The following is a 19971-nucleotide window of genomic DNA, read 5'->3' as shown; positions in this document are numbered from 1 at the left end:
TTTTATAAATAGTAAAAAATTTAACAAACATTTCATCTATATCCTTTTGTTTAGTGATTTAAATTGCAAACGATTTTTTATTCCCGCTGGCTATTTATTTTATTAGTTGCATATTTAGCCCCAAAAATGCAATCAATTCTTGAGCATTTCAATTACTTTTAGCCCAAATTCATAGCCAACATTATTGCCAAAACTATAGAATAAATATGAATTATGAACATTGATACACACATTTTATAAACACTCATCGAATGCAAATCAAACCGAACGCACAAATTGCGCAAATTATTTACAATAAATTTGAGCTGTAATTAAAACTATGTCAATAAACATAAATGAAATAATAAACAATTATATTGAACAATTTACACTAAACGCAATCAAGTATTTACAAGCAAAAATGTATAAAAACATATGAAAGTGCGCCAGTCGAGCGAGCCCGACTAGGAGATACCCTGTACCCAGCATCGAGCTACAGGCATAAACATTTCCTCTGTGAATATATATATATGTGATATATATGGTATGTATCAATACACATACGAAAACACACACACACATGTGGCACCCAAATATATGTTTATACCAAAGCCCAAGACTATACCACAAAAAATACTTTTGTTTTTCTTTAATTATGGCCGGACTTGGGTAGAAATTCAAAAAATTAAATATTCTTGATAAGTTTGTACTATATGAGAACCTACATACCAAGTTTGAGGCCTCTTGCTCTTAGAACTACAGCTGATAAACGAGTTACGCCAATGAGACAGAAGGCTGAAATCCATTTTTATCGATATTATGGCAACGGAGCAAGTTATTGATAATTTGAAAGGAAGTCAAACTTCGAGGACTAAGGTTTCAAATTTAAATTCTCTGAAAACGACTTGTTCAGACATACAGACAGACGACTATAGCTAGATCGGCTTTGCTGTTGATAGTTATCAAGATTTGAACAAAACCAACCTTTTTATAAGTTTTCAGTAAGTAAAGGGTATGAGCAAATTAATAAAAATAATAAACAAATGTAATGTGTGTACGTTGGGTATGTGTAAAATGTTTTAAATGATGATTGAGTAAACAAATTTAAAAATTTCATCCAACTTTGCGGTCCAAAAAGAAAAGGTTGCGACGGAAATAAATGGAGAGAAATCAAATTCAATTTACTAAGCAGAAAATAAATATATATATAAATAGATAAATAAAGTTAAATGAAGAGTTTAAGAAATAATAAAATCAAAATGGTCTACTAACACTTACCGAGGCCCCGCATTGAGTACACCATTGCGGTGGGCGGAAAGGGGCATGGCGCTGGCGGTGGTGAGTCCGAGACCGGAAGCACTTTATAGGAAGTTGTCGTTGCCACGCCCACACCACTATTGCTACACTCGGAATCCGAATGCGAATTGGTCTCCAGACGCATATAGGCGGACACCTTGGACTGTATGTCAATTGGCAGCTAAAAGATATTCAAGTTTCAAAAGAAAAATATGCTCAAAACTTTGGGTTAAAATCGCAACTGGAGCTGGGAACAATACTCACCGAGGACACCTTCTGGGGCACAAAGCTGTCCGGTTTGCATTGCAGCAATTGTATGGCAAGACTAATGTCGGCCTTGTAGCGCTCCTGAAAGACAGAGAGAGGGAGAGAGAGATGGAGAATGTGTGAGTGAAACAGCGTAGCAGACAATAAACTAAGATAAGAGCGTAACGGAAGTTGCGGCCTCATGTGTGTGCGTGTGTGTGTATGTGTGTGTGTGTTCCCCTTTTGACACTTTTCGTATGCAAATGTCAAATATGTTTGCCACCCTACATACTCTACACCCAACATACTCTACATCCTGCAGTTACCCCTCGCCCATGCCTAAACGTGTTCCCGGCCATTTTCCGTTCCTAACCAGTTCTCAGCTTCTTTGCACATTGTTAAACAAACTTTTTGCTGTTGTTTTTGTGTTTTGGTGTCAGCGACAGCTTCAAAAAGTTCTTTTATTCTCTTCCTCTCGCTCTCTCTCTCTCTTCCTCTTCAACTCCCCTTCTCGCTCTCTGTTTCTCCCTTTGTATTTGTGGCGCACACACGCCAAAGTTTAGATGGTTCTTAAATTTTACAAATGCGCTGCACTCGAACTTGTTAAACAACAGCAACTGCAGCTAACAGCAACCACAATTGCCAGTCAAATGACATTAGCGACAGTGTTGAACAACGATATACCACGCATTTGCTACATAACCTCACAAAGTAATTTTGAGTGCGGCAAATATTTGCAGTCTTGTTTGAAGACACATCTTACTTATTATATTTACAAGTGGCTCACATTCTCCCTCTAGCCACTGCTCATATTTAGGCGTTATGCAATACTTAACAGGGTATTACAGCAACGGCATCAGTCCGCTGCTTGGCTGACCTACATAACATTCGTAAATTTACAACAACAGCAACAACAAAAATGGCGCAAAGACAAAGAGCATCGAGCCATTTCGCACCGCGTTTACCAACACTTACACGCTACGTCACACTGCTATTTCGTGTTTCTTTCTTTTTGTTTCTCTTGTGTGTTCGGTTTCGGTTCGGTTTTCCCATGCATTTTCACGCCGCATAGCAGCGCAAAGCTGCAAAATGCCGCCGCTTGCATTTTATGCGCCTCATTTTTACTCCATTTTTCAGCCCCATCTTGTTTTTTTTTTTTGTCGTTTATCCTGGCATTTTTATTGTGTTTTTTGCGCTTGCTGCTCGCAGCGATTTCTGTAACATCGCACAAAAAATGGTACAAAAAAGTGCATGCGATGGCAACGAAATAAACTCCAGAACGGCATCGAGTCATTTGCAGCAATAGGGATGCCATGCCATATATATATATATCAATTTGGAGTGTATGGCAAATGACATTATATATATACATATATATATAGCGTGAGCTTAAAGGGCAGCCAAATTAGCTGCAATAATTGAAAGCTGATTGACAGCACACGATAGAGCAGATATTTTATGGATTGCCGGGGGTAGATTGAGATTTTAACAATTGAAATAAAATTTAATTGAATAACCAAGCGAATTGTTTGATTGCATTTTATTGATTGTGAATTTTATTTGCGATCCGTTATATATTATTAATGCGACAATAATTTATTCATGGTCCAATAAGCTGCGAAAGATATATTCAAAACAATATTCAATAATAAGCTATACGCGTAAAGAAATGTCCTATGCATTAAGCGCTTAAATGTTAACATACATTTTAGGCGGCAAAGGAAACATTTATTTATAGAGCTATTCATTGCTGTTATCTAAATAACATAATTATTAACAGCATAACATAAATATTAATAGCGCGCTGTAAGAAGATTTTGTATGTTAAACATCATGACTAAAAAAAACTCTCATAATGCAGTGACTGAAAATATAACAGCTCGCTTTTAGAATACTTGCACTGCTTTTTGACTGAAAAGTAGCTGTTACTTTAACATTAACATTAGTCAGCTTAACATTAATATAGCATTTTGCTATTGCAAGTCCCTGTCAGCATCTATGACAGAAGAGCTGTTTTTTAGTTTTATCAACACCTTGTTAATGTTATTTAAAACATGTTATGTACACCACTTTTGAATAATAGAACCCTGTTGCTTTAAAGTAAATAAATTCACAGATTACAAGGACGGCTCTGTTTTCAACTTCGCCGTCTTTGGAAGCCGCTGTTATCTTAGCGTTGCCAGCATTAAGGCTATTTATACAAATGTTATGTAAAGTTGCCTTAAGGAAAAGCTAACGCACGTAAGAACCTGTTGTTACTTTAATATTAGCAGCATTAAACCTATTTTAACAGCGCATAGCGAATGTTATTTACGAAATGTTATTTGAAATCGCTTTTATCGCAATTCTCTTGCTTTAAAATAACGAAACTCAGACATTATATGTGAGTAGCAGATGTTACTTTAACATTACCAGCATTACAACTGTTTTAACAGCGCAATGTTAATGTTATTAACAAAATGTTACCTGAAATCGCTTTTATTAAAATTCTCTAGCTTTAAAATGACTGTTTTAACTTGAATTTTGTTACAAAACGTAGCAAGATGTGAAAAACTACTGTAAGCTTAACTTAGAAAGGATAACAAATATTTTTACAGCGCATTGAGAATGTTATTAACAATATGTTATGCACAGGCGCCTTAAGTTAAAGCGACTTAAATGAACAGTTTCACTTAAGTTTGGCTCTCAATCCAGCTATTGCACGTCTACCTATCAGCAGAGTACACACGTATTCCCCAAGCGTACATATGTACACTGTATACTCAATTTATGGGCGCAAATCTTTGGGCGAGCCTTCAAAGTGCAGTTCACTGGCGTTGCAAAATTTACAGCATTGCCGCATCGAACCGGGCAGTTGCCATCAATCGACATTCAGGCTCAATAACATTGAGCGACACGTTTGGCGCATGGGGCAAATAAATTTTTCAACTTTACATCCTTTAATGAAGTGCCCCCCTCCCTCTCCACCCCCCTTCTGCTCGGGCTGACCAGGATTGTAAAATTCTTTTGGCTCAGCGCTAAATTTAAAACGTGCTGCGGACTTGGCCAACGAATCGTATCGAATCCGTTCGGTTTTAATTAAACCAAACGTTGTGGCGCATTGAAGGGCGCAACCCGCCCGCATGTGTGTGGGATGCATATGCATATTTAACATTGTGAGCACGTGTGTGTGTGTGCGAGTGTGTGTTTGCACATGGCCAAGTAATAAGGATAATTGATTCATTAGCGCATGTATGCATTTAATTTGAATAACACAATCGCCTGCAGCTGCTGCTGCTGTCCGAGATAAATGTTCAATGTTCGCATTTAAAAGACTTTTCTAATCAAACATCATCAATAGCGCATTAATTGCTGTGCTCGAAAGAGACAGATAGACAGGCAGAGCGAGAGAGAGAGAGAGATGGAGATTCAATGGAATTTGCTTTGCATGTGGCCAAAATGGCGCATGCAAATAAAATGCAGCGCATGCAGGATGTTGAAGGACTTCACATTCATAGGCCGCAAGTTTGATTGCCTTTTGTGCTGCTTTCACTGCGCTTCCCTCGATTTCCCTGCTCACCCTCTCTCCCGCTCTCCCCCTCTGTCACTGTTTTTTTTCCACCTTTTTCCAGTCCAACACGATTGCTGTGCAATTTCACGCTTGTTTGCTGACCGACGACCAACTGACCGCAAGCAAAACGGGGAACCACAGTAAGCTACATGCGACCGCTGCTATGGGCAAAGAGGGTTGGAACGAAAGGGGGGAGGGGGGGGGGGGTCGATGGGTCGTTGGTAGCTGGTGGGGGGGTACTTGGCGGTTGGCGTAATATTGACATGCTAGCCAAAGGTTTATGCAGCGTGGCAATCACAAAACAAGTTCTGCGATTGAGCAGCAAATATGTGCCAAGGCTTAAAGATGTTTGATATACATGGGGAAAATTACTCGGCGTTGCGCGTTTCAAAATTAATAATGTTAATACTTGCACATGTACAGTCAAAACTGTCCTAACGTACAATCCTATTGGGACACAACTCTCTCTCTCTTTCCACCTCTATTTAACTTTAACCGGCGTTCGCCGTTCGTTAAAGAGAGCTTTTACTGTAGTTCGGCAATACCAACCCACCTACCACAGTTTTCAATGTAGTTCTAAAATTGTTTCTTTAGTTCGGCGAACAGCTAGGCAGCTAGGTGAGTGGATTGCATGAATTGTTGCTGCGGTTGAACCGGCGATTTGCCGCTTGCTAGTCCGACGCTCATACATCTTATGCACGCACGTTTGCAAGGAACGCTTTTATGACTGCTCTGCGTGGCTGTTGTTTTTTTAAACATACTTTGGCTGCCATTAACTCCCACTTGCAGCTCAAATTTTTCAAATGTTTCTTAGTGCCCACTTTCAACCCAATGGGAAGCTTCAGCAAAAATGTCAGCTTCAAAAATTGAAGCGACTACTTTGATTATAAACGTTGGCTGCTGAGTTGCTAGCTCTGCTTAATTTTTAGCCGACCGTTTACAGTAGATATTAACTAAACAAGCTATGAAGCTGAGACAAAAGAGCTTGAAGTCAAAAGCGGGTCACTTATTGAAACAGTTGTAAATTTTCACAATTTTTGTTAGTTATGACAATCAAATTGGTAAAGTAAAGAGACAGCTAACAAGTTGGCAGCCACCATAAATACCCCATACAAAAAGATTTGTAAGAGTTTGTAGAAGCAAGAGACAGAATGCAATAATAAGTTTAGAAATTCAGCAAGAAATTATGAACTATCTTTTCTCAAAGTTTTAAACAGAATTCATAAAAGCGCTCGGTGTTATTTTATATAATGACATTTTGTATAATAACATTTCTCAGTTATTCACAATAACTTTTACGTAATTGCACGTTCTCAGCTCTTCTCTATTCATAAAATCTCGACGCATAAACTAAGCGAAGGCTGAGCTCTAATTGGGTACACATTAAATTACACGTAGCAGTTGGATTTATATATACAACATATAAATTGACATGGCCTACATATTTATATATGTTTATATGCCTAGCCTGGCATTGCATGTGCGCAGTTCTCAGAGGTTAACTCACCCAGTCTCCGCCAACAGCCATATGACGGGCGCACATTACGTATGCGTAATATTTTGCGCTAATTAACGTTTTTTTGATGTCCATTTACGTGGCTAAAGTCCTTTAAAGGCCACTCAACCGCAAAATCAAAACCACAAATGCCAACTAAATCATGAGAAAATTAATTTTGCAACGACAACAAAAGCAACAGCAGCAGCAGCAACAACAGCAACAGAATTGCATAGTAAATTAAATTAGACTTGAGCAAGGGATGCAGCTGCGGGCGTTCAGTTGCCCGCCCAGGTTGTTGATGGGCGTGGCAGGCTATGGAGAGGGGGAGGGAGGGTGGAGGGGGGAGGTGCCTATCTGAATCTAATTAGTAACTCAAAAGCTTTGCAAACGCTGCAGTGGCCCAGGCAACTAAGTAAAGTGAATCTGCATGTCATTTATATGCCTGGACATTTAGTGTGCCGTTGGGCAAAAGCGCCCGCGGGCTGCTTAACAGTAGGGAGGACCTACATAATGCTTGCATTATTGTTAAACTGCTGCATTTGATTTACTGATTTATGCGGTTAATCTGCAGTCCACGGGGAGACAGCCAGAGACACGGTGAGACTGAGAGAGAGAGAGAGAGAGAGAGAGAGCTGCAGCAGGACATTTGCCGCTTTAATCTGTATTCAAAAGCTCTTATGTGCCACACATCAAATTTGTTGCATGTGCTGCTCCAATTGCCAACTGACACACACACACACACATAAAACGAGAGGAGGCGCAGTGGAACAATAAGGCCAACAAGGACATCATTGAGTGAGAAGGCCACACACTAAGCGGTGCTCAGATCTGGCCAAAATTAGCATAAGCGTTAACATTGACGAGCGCTCTGGGTATGGGGGCACACGTTTATTTTGGTTGGGCGTGTGCGTGTGTGTGTTTGTATGTGTGTTTGGGGGCCAAGTCAAGCATTTGGCACTGCATTAAATACACAATATTATGCATATATATTTGTGAGGATAACACAAGCTAGTCCCAAAACTGAAGCCCCATACTTCAGGCTTGATATGTTATCCAATCGACACACTAAAATATTTTGCTTGGAAAATATGTATATGTATATGTGTGTGTGTGTGTGCGTGTATTTGGCATGACAAAAGTCATATAGACTGCAGCAGCCCGAATGTCCCTTGTTGTGTATTCATGCAGGATATCTAACCCAGACATACACACACGCACTCTCGCACACACACATTGGAGTGACATGCGGGGGCATTGTCTAATGTGAAAAGCAAATAAAAATGGGCGAACGACAGATGTGAATGGGTTTCGAGCTGGGAACGGACTTAATGTGCGCTTGTGCGTAGAAAATTTAGAATTTACATTTATATTTCTCGCAACAACAGCAACAAATATGCGACACATGGCAATTGAGGCTATAAGTCAGAGTCAAAAAAAAGGAGCAAAAAAAACCAAAAGCAAAACAAACTATCCAAAGAAGACGCCTAATAACTATCAAATACTCTTTTGCACAGTTTTTGGAAACTATAAATTAAAATGATTAAATTGGCATGTAATAAAATAAATCATTAAAAATAAGCGGGTATATCGGTTCTTAGGGTTTTTCATTTTGAAATTTCAAAATATTAATCTTAAAATTATTAAAAATTTATTTAACCAAACTTTAGATTTATATTTCGCATCTCTTTATCATAGGCAAAAATTAATTTGTAATATTTCAAATCTCATTTTAAGTTATCATTTGAAATTATCTTTGTAGATTGTGACTGAGAATTTGGAATACATTTTCATCTATTAAGGTAAATTCCTGATTCTTTCAAAATTTTTTGATTGAATACATTTTGGAGTTAAGGAAAAAGCCTTACATAAGAAACGTGTTTCACACTTTTCGCAATAACCACATCTCTTGGATGAAAAATGCGAATCAAAGCTTGAATGGCCGAAGTTTAAAGTTCCGTCCGATCGGGAACTGTGTGAATAAGTAATATCTACAGTTTTTGTACAAAATTCGCCACGAGAATGCCGGGTAATATATATATATATATAATATATATTGTACGCAGACTTATAAGATTTGCAAAATATTCGTTTCAAGCTCCCGACAAGCCTAATCAAATTTATGAGTCTTTCCGAGATCTCTACTAAAAATTGTTTGTAATTTCTTCATAACTGAAAATAAATGTATTCTAATTTAAGCAATATTTCTTTCCTTAAGCACATTTTAAGACCAATTTTATGAGAATCTATGTGAGACTAGCTGCATATGAGGTTTATGGTAGTGTGTAGCTTACTGGACTTTATGTCACACGCATTTCCATAACTTTAAGAGTGTGTGTGTGTGAGTCTGCGTGCGTGCGTATGTGTGCTTGGGATAAGCAATGCAGGGCAAAGCGAAGCTAAAGCCAAATCATTGAGACTGCCATGGCGCATCATTTATTCATCACGCACATTCAGAATGAAAGCCGGGCAATGCTCATATATTATATCCACAGCCACAGCCCCCCAACTGTCCAACTGTCCATTGTGTGATTCGGTCAATCATGAAAATGGTCATAAATATACTTGTGTGTCTATGTGTGTGTTGTTGTAGTTGTTGTTGCTGTGGCCGGCCTTATGGGTGCTGTTTTCAGTTCAATATCAAAGTTCAGGCCATGCTAAAAGTACAAATGTCTAAAGTGCGGAAGTTTCTTCATCTTTCTTCTCTGTTTTTTTGGCCACATACAAAGTCACCCCAATCAGCGTGTGTGTGTGTGTGTGCGTGTGATTTATTTAGGTTTATCTTTTGAGGTTTTCCAACAGAATGTCAAGCCGTAAAGCTCTAAATAAAACGCTGGCATTGCCAACTTGAGACCGCTTCAGCATTTTGGACTCGTTTTGCATGTGCTTAATTATTTAAATATGCTTTGCAAATTGTTTTCTCAAGGTCTCCGACAATCGATTGTTGAATGATAAATCAGAGCAAGCATAAAGAAAAAGAGGATGCCAAAGGTTAAATACCCTGGCAAACAAACCACAACCAGAGCGAAGCTTTAGAGAAAAGGAGCTCACTTTTCGGCTGATTGTCTCTACAGGAGCTTTATGATATTTTGATATGATGCTGATAGACTTTTTCTCATACAGAAGACACTTCAATCTAAGCTGGCAAACCGAAATTATGGACGAACTCTACTCTCTGTGAGAAACTTATATGTTTTGCCAGATATATTTATGCAAGGGATATATTTTATCCTGCAATAAAAAACTTTTTCTCACAGAGAGTCAATTTCTCCCACTAGAGAGTAAACTTCGTGTCCCTATAAGTTCTATTTGCCAGCTTAGATCGGACTTTATTTCTTAACTTCTACCCAAAGTAAAACCATAAACAAACCCCTCCATAGTTCAATACACAAATTCAGTACACAGTTAAAAAAATACCACACAATGGGAGAACAATTTGTTTCCCTTATTTGTTTACCTGCGCGCGTTCGCCTTGTTTACACTGTGTAAATAGAATATAAATGGGGCCAGGCATCTGAATTTTATCGCGAAAAACAGAATTAAAATGAAAAAAAAAAATAATAAGAGAAATGAAAAGAAGGAAACTCAGTTCCAGTTCCAGTTCCAGTTTCTTCACCTGTCAGCTTCGCTGCCTTTTTGCCATTGCCATTTTCTTGGCCCAAAGCAGATGTAATTATTTTTAATGAGCACCTGCAGAAATTACACATCAAACATGTTGTGGGCTGCCGGGAGCGTGGGCGGTGGCGTGGCCAACTTGTTTATGGCCGGAATGCGTATGTAGGTGGGTCGAGGCGGCGGCGTCTAGCTGGAGCGGGCAGCCAAAGGAAATGCTGCTGGCAACTTTCTTAAAGGCAAGCAAATTACAAAATGTTCACGTTGACCAAACAACAAAATTTAAATGTCAAACGAGTCGAAGCCAAAGCATCAGCTAAATGACTTCGTAAAGGACCTTAAGGTCTATAAATAAAAATAAGTAAGAGTGCACTGATCGAGAGTGATCGACTGCGAAATACCCTCGAGCTGTTGTGAGAATCGAACTAGTTTCCTTTTTACGTACGTGCACCAAGACAAACACACACACACACATACGTAGGCACGTCTTATACTACATACTTTAAGCTGCGCCTGTGCTTCTTCTATCCTTTGATCCATAGCATATATGGAAAATGAAGTCTTGATTAACTTCGTAGTTTACAATCCAATCTTTTTGGAATTTGCGGTGTTTTAGTAAGATATACCAATTAGTGTGCATACCTAAGCGCAAGGCTTTAGCATTAAAGATATGAATTTTTCTTTTTTGGGTGGAGGGAAGGTGTCCACAAAGTGAAACATTTTTAATCTGTATATAGTACATAAGATACTACATACCAAGTTTGGTCTATCTATATTATTCGACTTTTATTATTCGACTTATGCTTAAAAAGCCATGTCTCAAAATTGATATTTATCGATATATAACAAATTGCGAGGAGATATCTATAATAATTAAAGCTGCGCTCTTTGGAAAGAGGAATATATATTTCACATTTGAAGTCTCTAGCCTCTGTAGTTGGCAATTTTGACACGTTCAGCTTGAAGGACAAACAGACGGAACTGTCTAGATCGACCCAGTTCATCGTTCTGACCAAGACAGATAGAAGACAGATATATGTTATGGGCTTGGTGATGCACATAACCATTATGCCCTTTTATATGTTTTCAATGGCTTTCAATAAATAACTAAAACTGAGACAATTTAAGGCCAAAGGGCTACACACACAAACACATGCATGTATATATATAGGCTTCTGCCAGTGTATGCGTGCGCACTAATTTAAGACTTGTGTTTTAATTAAAAAGGGACAATATATTTGCATGAAAGCGCAGCTGGCAGCAGGTCATAAGGCAGCACAGGACAACATCAGCAGCAGCAACAGCCCCAGGAGCACAGCAGTGCGCAATCAGGCGCAGACACACACACATATATGTGTTTGCGAGGAACATCGCAAAAATTAAAAGGACAAATCGATAAAAAAATAAAAATAAAACGAATTTTCATAAAAATGCGTTTCAATCAAATGGGACACTGGACAGAGATGGGACAGGAGGCGACACGTTGCGTAAGCGAAACGTGCGGAATGACGATGTTGCTCCTTGCCTGATGCCTGGCGATGAATCATGCAGCCAGTTGGCGCCAAATGCCAAAACAATGCAAGCCAGCGAAACCAGCAACAACGAATTTATGATTAACAAGCAGGAGGTGTGGGTGTGGGTGGTAGGGGGTAGTCACATGTAACGAAAATCAAGCGATTACTTCGCAGTAATTACGTACTGAAGGCGTATACGCTGCGTATACGCAATGTTACAAGTGAAACCCCAACCAGCCCACAAAACATGGTCAGGCACGTGGGAGGGGGCGGGTGTGGGGGGTTGGCGCAGCAGTTGGGGCAGGGAATAACATTTGATTTTTAGTCGAGGGGCAGAAATAAATTTATTTGCGTGTCAGACTAAAATGCGAAGCATGGAAACAATAAAATGCCAAATGTGGAGAATGAGCTGAGGCGAGCAAAAGGAAAATACAGCAAGGGAAAGCATAAGACATGTGTGTGTGGGTGTGTGCGTGGGTGTGTGTGTATATGTGTGTGTTTGTGGGGTTGCTGCAATTAGTGTAAAGCGTTGTTGCTGGCAGCGCTAAAAGGATGGGATTAGCTAATAACTTATGTAAATGTTGCTGCAGCTGCTGGAAAAGGATAAGAAAGAGGGGAAGGGTGAAATGGGGGGTAGGGGTAAGGGAAGCCAAAGGTTGCCAATAAACCGAATGGAAAACTGAGATTGCGGCATGTTTTGAATAACCGACTGAATTAAGTTAAGACATTAAATGCAATTTGAGCTGTGATTGAAAAATGAAGAAAAATAATCTACTTAACATATACTATTAAACTGTTGCGACTGACTGACTGATTGATTGAAGATCAACGCACGGCCTAACAGCCAGAAACTCGTTCTTCAAATAACCATGGTTTATAGTGTAAAATACTTAGACCAAGCAAAGTCTAACCGGCTTGCTGTAGAAGCATTAAAGTACAGTAAATCCCCATAATACGAGTTAACATATGATATAATTACTTCCCACTTGACAGTCTCAAAGAACAGCAAAACATTCATCTATGTATCTAAAAGCTTATGAATTCTTAACTCTTTAGTTTCGTATTTTCTCTATCAACCCTCATTTCTTGCAATTTTCTTCCCTTCTCTCGCATAATAATTCCCCCGTTCGTCTTTTGCTCTAGTTATTTGATATCAATTTTATTTATTTAGACGACGCAACAGCGGCAAATGTTGGCAATATAGCAAAAAGCATTAAGACCAGAGCAACGACAACAACAACCACAACAACCACAACAATTACAACAACTACAACAATAACTAGCAACACTTGCGCCACAGGATGCGTTGCCAAAACCAAAAAAAAAGGCAACTATTTTTTTTTTTTTGGGGTGTCTTGAAAAAGTTGAAAGCTGCCACCCGCAAACGAAATTTTTTGAAAGCCAGAGTTGCCAGCTGCCGTCAGGGCTGAACAAGGGGTAGCCGGGGCAGGGGTAACTGGGGTGTAGTTGTGTGTTGCTAAAAGGCCAAGTAAAGGTGTTGCAAATGTGTGTTGCAAACTACTTAAAGTGCCAGGCAAACTATTTGCCGAAGCATTTTGTATATCAGTTGTTACAGTTGTTGTGTGTGTAAGTGTGTGTGAGTATGTGTGTGAGTATGTGTGTGAGGCTGAGCAGATCGAACAAAGTTGTCCTCTTTTTTTTTTTGCTGTTGCTCGCAAACTGCTCGGCAAAGTGATAATGCGCACAAAGTAAAAGTAGCTGCAACAACGCGACGCGCAACAAACCAGCTGTAAGGCTTTTACACTAAACAACAAAGTTAAGCCAGGCAGCAGCGAATGCAACAGCCCTGAGAAGTTTTATGACTAACAGCAACAGTCAACTCTGTGTGCGTGCGTGTGTGTGTGCTGCAAAATGTTGCACAATCCGCACGTGCAACACGGCGTATGCACAATGTGTGTAGAGCAACGAAATAGCAGCAGGAATATATAAGTCGAGGTCGAGCTGCAATAAATGCCAAATATCAAGGCATAAATATGAAAAAGCTGAAGATATATATAAATAAAAACAAAAGCAATCTGCGGTAACTTATGGATTTCGTATAAATGCTGAGCAAGTGTATGAAGTGCAATAAAAAATGTAATAAATAGTGTCCGGAGAGTCTTTTTTGGTATGGGATTTATGTATTATGGAATATAATGTATAGCTGAGTATTAATAATAAGATTAGAAGTTCTATCTTTGGGACAGGCCGTACATATCTCTGTTTCTCATATAGCTGTCGTAGATACTTTCTTTAAAAGAATAGTTGTTATACCCTTAACCTATTAGAAATCGTTGGGAGGGTATATTGGTTTTGTGCAAATGCATGTAACAAGCAGAAGGCAGCATCTTCGACCCCATAAAGTATATTCTTGATCAGCATCAAGACGCGAGTCGACTTAACTATGTCCGTCTGTCTGTCCTTTCGTGGTTCCGTATGAACGCGTCGATCTTAGAACCTTTAAGAGAAAGAGCTTTGAAATTTTAAACGTAGAACCTCCTAGTGCTCGCGAGTTTGTTTTCCATAATCGATAACTTGCCGTGTTCCCAAGCAATCGATAAAAATCTACTGCGAAATTCTATTCTTTAAGCAAATCTCTTAGGTTTTAAGAGCTAAAGTCACCATGTTTGACATGTAGCTTCTAGAATAGTTTATGTTGATCAAGTATCTTTCATTTCACAGCGCGTATCGTGAGCTGCATTTGGTGTGGATAGAAGTATTTTCAGGGTATTCCCCAGTCGGGCACTACCGACTAGAGTACTCTTGTCTTTAATTTGTCAGGATTGACCTAACCAGGCAAGTGCGTGCTTCTACCACTAAGCTTCTTACAAATTAAAAAATTATATAGAAATCGATTAGCTATATTTAGTTATTGTCGAATGGCTAAGCATATAAATATATCGCACATCGACACGACTACAAGGACATTTAATCTTCAACAGAGAAACCGATTCTTTTTCTCGTTTTCGCTTGAGAAAACTGTTGCGTGAGTTAAATAATTGGAATAATAGTCAGAAAGAAATCCATATAGGGGTATATTTTTCTCCCATGCTTATTTTTCATCAAATATAATATGCCTCAAGCAGTTAACAACTAGGAGCCCACCTTTTCTCAATTCTTTTCTCAAATCTTAATCAAATAACAGATGCGTCGTCGAGTAGTTTGAAAATTTCAAAGTATTCTATACAAATTTGCAACAATTTCGAGTTTGCAACTCTCAGAACTGCAATCCATGAATTTCTTTGCCAAATTTGCAAAGTTCTAATAGGTCAAAGAGCGGCAAGATTATGGAACGATGAAAGGCAGCAAGTTGCAAGTTTGCGTTACAAATGGCACTTAAAGCCGAAATGGCGTCGCCAACACTCAGCATGGACACTGCGCGAATATGGCGAGGGGTATGGAGAAGGGGGAGGGGGATGAGAGTGTGGCACTCAGCATGGACACTGTGCGGGTTAAGGTTCGCTGTTCGAGTGGCGCTTAAGATTGATTTATGTAAATGATTTGCCATACTTTGCGTTACATAATAAATAGCACTAAGGGAGAACGTGGCCGAAGCGCGGAGGTAAACGTGCTGAGCGTGAAACGCGGACGTAAAGTGAACCACTGTCAGGAAACTAATAAAAACAAAAAAAAAAAAGAGAAAACAAGTAAGATTACTTAGCCGGTATAATACGACTCCAAAATACCCTGTATTTAGCCTAAGCTGACATTCGACAATCCTTTTATACGTATATACCTGTGCCTGTGCTTCTTCTTCCCCTAGCCCCGCACCATGGGGAATACATGCTTTATTAACTTCGGAGCTTATAGTCCGATCCTTATTCGATTTTTAGTGTTTAAATATGGCAACCAAATATATGTACATACGAAAGCTAAAGTCTATTCTTTAGGCATTTTTTTATTCTATTTTATTTTAGAAGGAAATGAATTAGATATCTAAAAAGTGAAATAGGTTTTAAGGTAGTTTCCATATCTGCAGTTCTATAAATCTTTAAAATATATTAAATTATAAGCCTCTGGCCCTCTTATAGTTTTCAAGATCGAAGCATACATACAGATGGATCCATATTTTTGTATGCTTATCAAAAATACATATGCTTTAAGAAAGAATCGAAGGTGCGTCCATTCAGCTTTTGCACATGCACAAAACCAATACACCCTTTTTGTTTACGCATTTCGAATGGATAAAGGGTATATAAAGTAAAAGACAGCAGGAAAAAAAGGCGTTGCGATAGAAACGATAAGACGAACGGACTACTGCATTTGCCTAGCTGCCAGGCTGTTGCCTGTTCTCTTCTGTCTGACTGACGTTAACTTCTTTTTTTTATTTTGCATGCCACTTAAGAGGAACCAGCGTGAGAAAGAGTGACAGGGGAGTTGAGAGTGGAGAAAAGACAAAGCGCAAGAAGCAGACAAATGATATATTGCTGATTTGCGTGGCTGACGTGTTACTCGCTGGCAATTCAATGTGCATATATCAAGTGCAGACGAATATTCGAGCCGATGCGCCACACTCAAAGAGCTAACATGCATAAATATTACGCATACGCCGCGTTAAACTTGACAAATGGCCAAAAAGAAAACAAACTATATAGATGGGTAAGCGAGCGTGGCATTTTGTTAGATCTGTTGACACTTGATTTAAGTCCATAACAAATTTTTACGCATATTGCAAATTAAAAAGCTCCCGGCTAATGGCGCGCATCAAACTCGACTGCAACTGCGTGCGACATGGCTCCGACCCGTCTTTCCCACAGCGCAAAACTTCAATATGAAAATTGCATAACTGCAGTGCGGAGCTGCACTCAGACACACACAGGAACACACACATACACACGCACTTGGTGCACTTGAGGGTCTGCGACTCTCTGAGCAAAACTCGCATCGACGGCCATATTAAAGTTTTATGTGAGCTGCGTTGTAAGCTACACACCACTAATGCCACACACACCCACACACACACACACACACACACACATGCACTAACAAGCAACACCCTTTGCTACATTTTTGTATATATATATTTTTCCATTTTGTTTGGTTTTCAGCTTTTCGTTGGTTGCAAACAACGCTCCAAAAATCTAAAATTGTTTGCCACGTGCAGTAAAATTTTTGATGTTTGTATTTTCTGTGCCTCAACTAACAACAAATTGTTGTGTTGGGGGGCGGGGCCCGCCCCACATATTTTCCCGGTCAGGCTGCTCAATTGCATTTGCCTGTCAACAGTCAAGAGCGGGGCGGGGCGGAGCGGCTGCGTAGGACGCCTGTGAAAGCATCATCAAAACCTGAATGGCTGCCATGGGAGCCAGAATTGTGGCAAATGCCTGCTACGGTCATTGTTTCCATTAATCCGATACAAAAGCTGAACAAAATTCAAAAATTTTCACTGCCTTTGCCGCTTGCTGTACATGCATTTTTGCCAATATTCAGCAAAAATTCAATATTTAAGCCCTGTTTGCTTTAAAAAAAATTTATATCACGACAAAGCGAAAGGCTGGCGCTGCCTATTCGAAACTCAATCAATTTCTGGCTGAATGCTGCTTGTTTTTCTTTCAGATTTTGCATCTCAATTTTGTTCATTTTATTATAAAACATTTTCGAGTTTTTGTTGTTGTAGTATTACGCCTTTTGAACTTCAAAAGTAGCCGAAACCTAAATGAATTACAGGCATGAAGGTCATCTTGGTTTTGACCAGCTCTTTAGATTTATTCTCCACTTCAAATTGAACATAATTCCTTTATTTTTGTCATAATTCTTGTCAAATAAAGAAAAACAAGTAAGAGGTTCTAGTCGGTAGCTCCCGACTAGGGGATACCCTGAACCCTCTTCTTCCAACAGGCGATAGGTAAAAAATGAAAGATACTTGATATACATATACTATTATTGAAGCTACATGTGAAGTTTGGTGACTCTAGCTCATATTATTTACCGAAATTACCCAAAAAACAGAATTTCGATATCGATTTTTATCGATTACTTGGAAACAGGGCAAGTTATCGAATATCGGAAACAAACTCGATCTGCGCGGGCACTAGGAGGACCTACAGCTAAAATTTCTTATAGTTTCTGAGATCCTTGCGATCATACATATGGACAGACGGACAGACAGACAGACGGACATGGCTAGATCGACTCGGCTATTGAGGCTGATCAAGAATATATATACTTTATGGGGTCGGAGATGCTTCCTTCTGCCTGTTACATACATTTGCACAATACATTATACCCTGTTTACCCATTTTTAATGGGTTCAGGGTATAAAAAGGGAATTGCTTAAAAAACAATTTTTTCAAATTTTTTATGAATAATAGTTTAAGACAAAAATATTTGAAACCTATATTCAAATCTGTTCCTAGACTTTTGATTTCCATAACTCAGATTGTCATGTTTGAATCTATTTTCATTTTCATTAATTGTTTTAGATTCGAATTGAATAAAACAAATTAAATTAGCTTTGCGTTTGGCTAATTTAACCCTAACCCTTGCTTAATAATATTTATACGAACCAACTGAAGCTGGCACTCAAAAACCTAACCCCACTAAAATTTTGGGTACATAGCAAAACATTAGCTACCTTTTAGTTAAAATTGGCTACATTTGAATAAAGTGTACTCTGAATGTTTTCACTCTACTGTGCCATTAATTTGTGGCCCACCCTGCGGCCAACTGCTCCAATGTTTTTTTTGGCATGCAAAATACAATCAACCCACACTTGAGCCCACTTCACAGTCCGAATCTCCGTTGGTAGCACAATGGCTCAGCTTAAATGGCTCTTAAACTAACACACACTGCATTTGGCTTCTGTGCGGGTGGCGGCTAAAAATATGTATATACTTGAACATGGTTTCGGGGAGCACTCTAAAAATAAGTGAAGTCGCCTTATTTGTTGCTGCTTTTTATCATGATTGATACACTAAATTAAGGCTAATTGCAGAAAAATATGAGGTGCACATGTTACCAGCTCTGGGCTGGTGGCGCACATTATGGCCAAGCATAAGGGTATATGCTGTGTGTGTATACCAGGAAACTGGCAACACGAATACGAATACGGATACGGAAACGGGCATGGACATGGACATGGACACTCAGTCGGCCTGTGCCTCAGCTCGGGCCTGGGTCTGGGCCAGAAACTGGCGCCAACATTTTGCGCTTGGCGCAGACATTAAAATGCTTAAAATATCGATTTGTTCGCCAGAAATGAAATGCCGCCCAGGTTGGCTTGCTCACCCAACAAAAGAGCCAAAAAAGCAACAGTCTGCCACTTAAAAGGGAAAAAGGCATAACAAGTTGCCAGTGTGACAGGGCAGCAACGAATGCCTGACACTCTAACAAGGGCATTTTTTTCAGATCTAGCAAATTAGAGTAGAAATCGATAAAATGAGCGTCGGGCCAAGCAAGCGAGAGGTCGCCGGCTCAAATTGTAGCAGCAACTCTCCATTTTTATATATGCTTATTTAATATGTTATTGTTTACGAAGAAAAGGAATATTAATGAATGAATTGGTATCAAGAGTAATTATATTACAATAATAATTTTTATAATTTCTTCTAGTTTTATATATGAGCCCAAATAAATATTTTGAAAGGCAAAAAAAGTACTGACTTTTGACTTTTTGCAGTATATTTTAAAGAATTTAATATATAGAAACCTTTATTTGTTTAAACCCCAATAGACTAATAAAACTCCCCTTCGATTATATAACAGGGGTCAATATAACAGTTAACGCCCTTCAAAAGCAATCCCCAATCAAATTGGAAGGGATAGTGGCAAGGCAAAGCACATAGTCATTGCCCCCTGTGCGTTACGTAGTTAATAACACAGTCATTATATCCTTTAGAAGCGTGTAAAGACTGTAGCATAAAAAACTGGAGCTGCAGAACAATGGCCGCTATCTATCTTAGTATATGTGTGTGCGAGCCTGTCTGCACGTGTGCCTGTGCCTGTGAGTGTTTGTGTGTGTGTGTGAGTGTTTGCGATATGCAAATGTGTTCGTATAGGTAGACATTTATAGACCAGAAGTTTGGTCGAATGTACAGCAGGTTGCGGTGTATGCGCATACCCCGCATGGTTGCCTTGGTTTTTATTTACTTGGGGCGCTGCCTTTCTGTTTTTCTTTTAGGTAATTTTTTTGAATTTTTTCCCGCCGGTCGCTTAACATTTTTTACCATTCGTTTTTTATTTCAACAGCTGCAAAAGACAAACAGCAGCAGCAAAAAAGCGAGCGATTCATATCATGGCGAAAGAACAGTTCAGTTCTGATTTTCCGCAACGTTATTGCT

General features: G+C 39.2%; 1 protein-coding gene across 2 annotated transcripts in view; it reads right to left on the bottom strand.

Annotated features, from left to right (window-relative positions):
- The window catches only part of LOC135431187 (uncharacterized), a 48585-nt gene that overhangs the window by 4899 nt on the left and 23715 nt on the right, over nt 1–19971 (bottom strand). The window contains exons 3-4 of one of the 2 annotated variants that reach the window (XM_064686156.1): nt 1540–1623; nt 1252–1456 (exon numbers count right to left, since the gene is read on the bottom strand). In XM_064686156.1, coding sequence (XP_064542226.1) covers nt 1252–1456; nt 1540–1623 — 289 coding nt within the window. The remainder of the gene's footprint in view (nt 1–1251; nt 1457–1539; nt 1624–19971) is intronic. The other variant, XM_064686157.1, reaches the window with a different exon arrangement.

This window comes from Drosophila montana, unplaced genomic scaffold (assembly GCF_035044405.1).
Source record: "Drosophila montana isolate Dmon_TW-CO22-7 unplaced genomic scaffold, ASM3504440v1 contig_3175_1, whole genome shotgun sequence".
In the NCBI taxonomy this organism is placed as follows: domain Eukaryota; kingdom Metazoa; phylum Arthropoda; class Insecta; order Diptera; family Drosophilidae; genus Drosophila; species Drosophila montana.
This window is presented reverse-complemented; position numbering and strand designations above follow the sequence as displayed.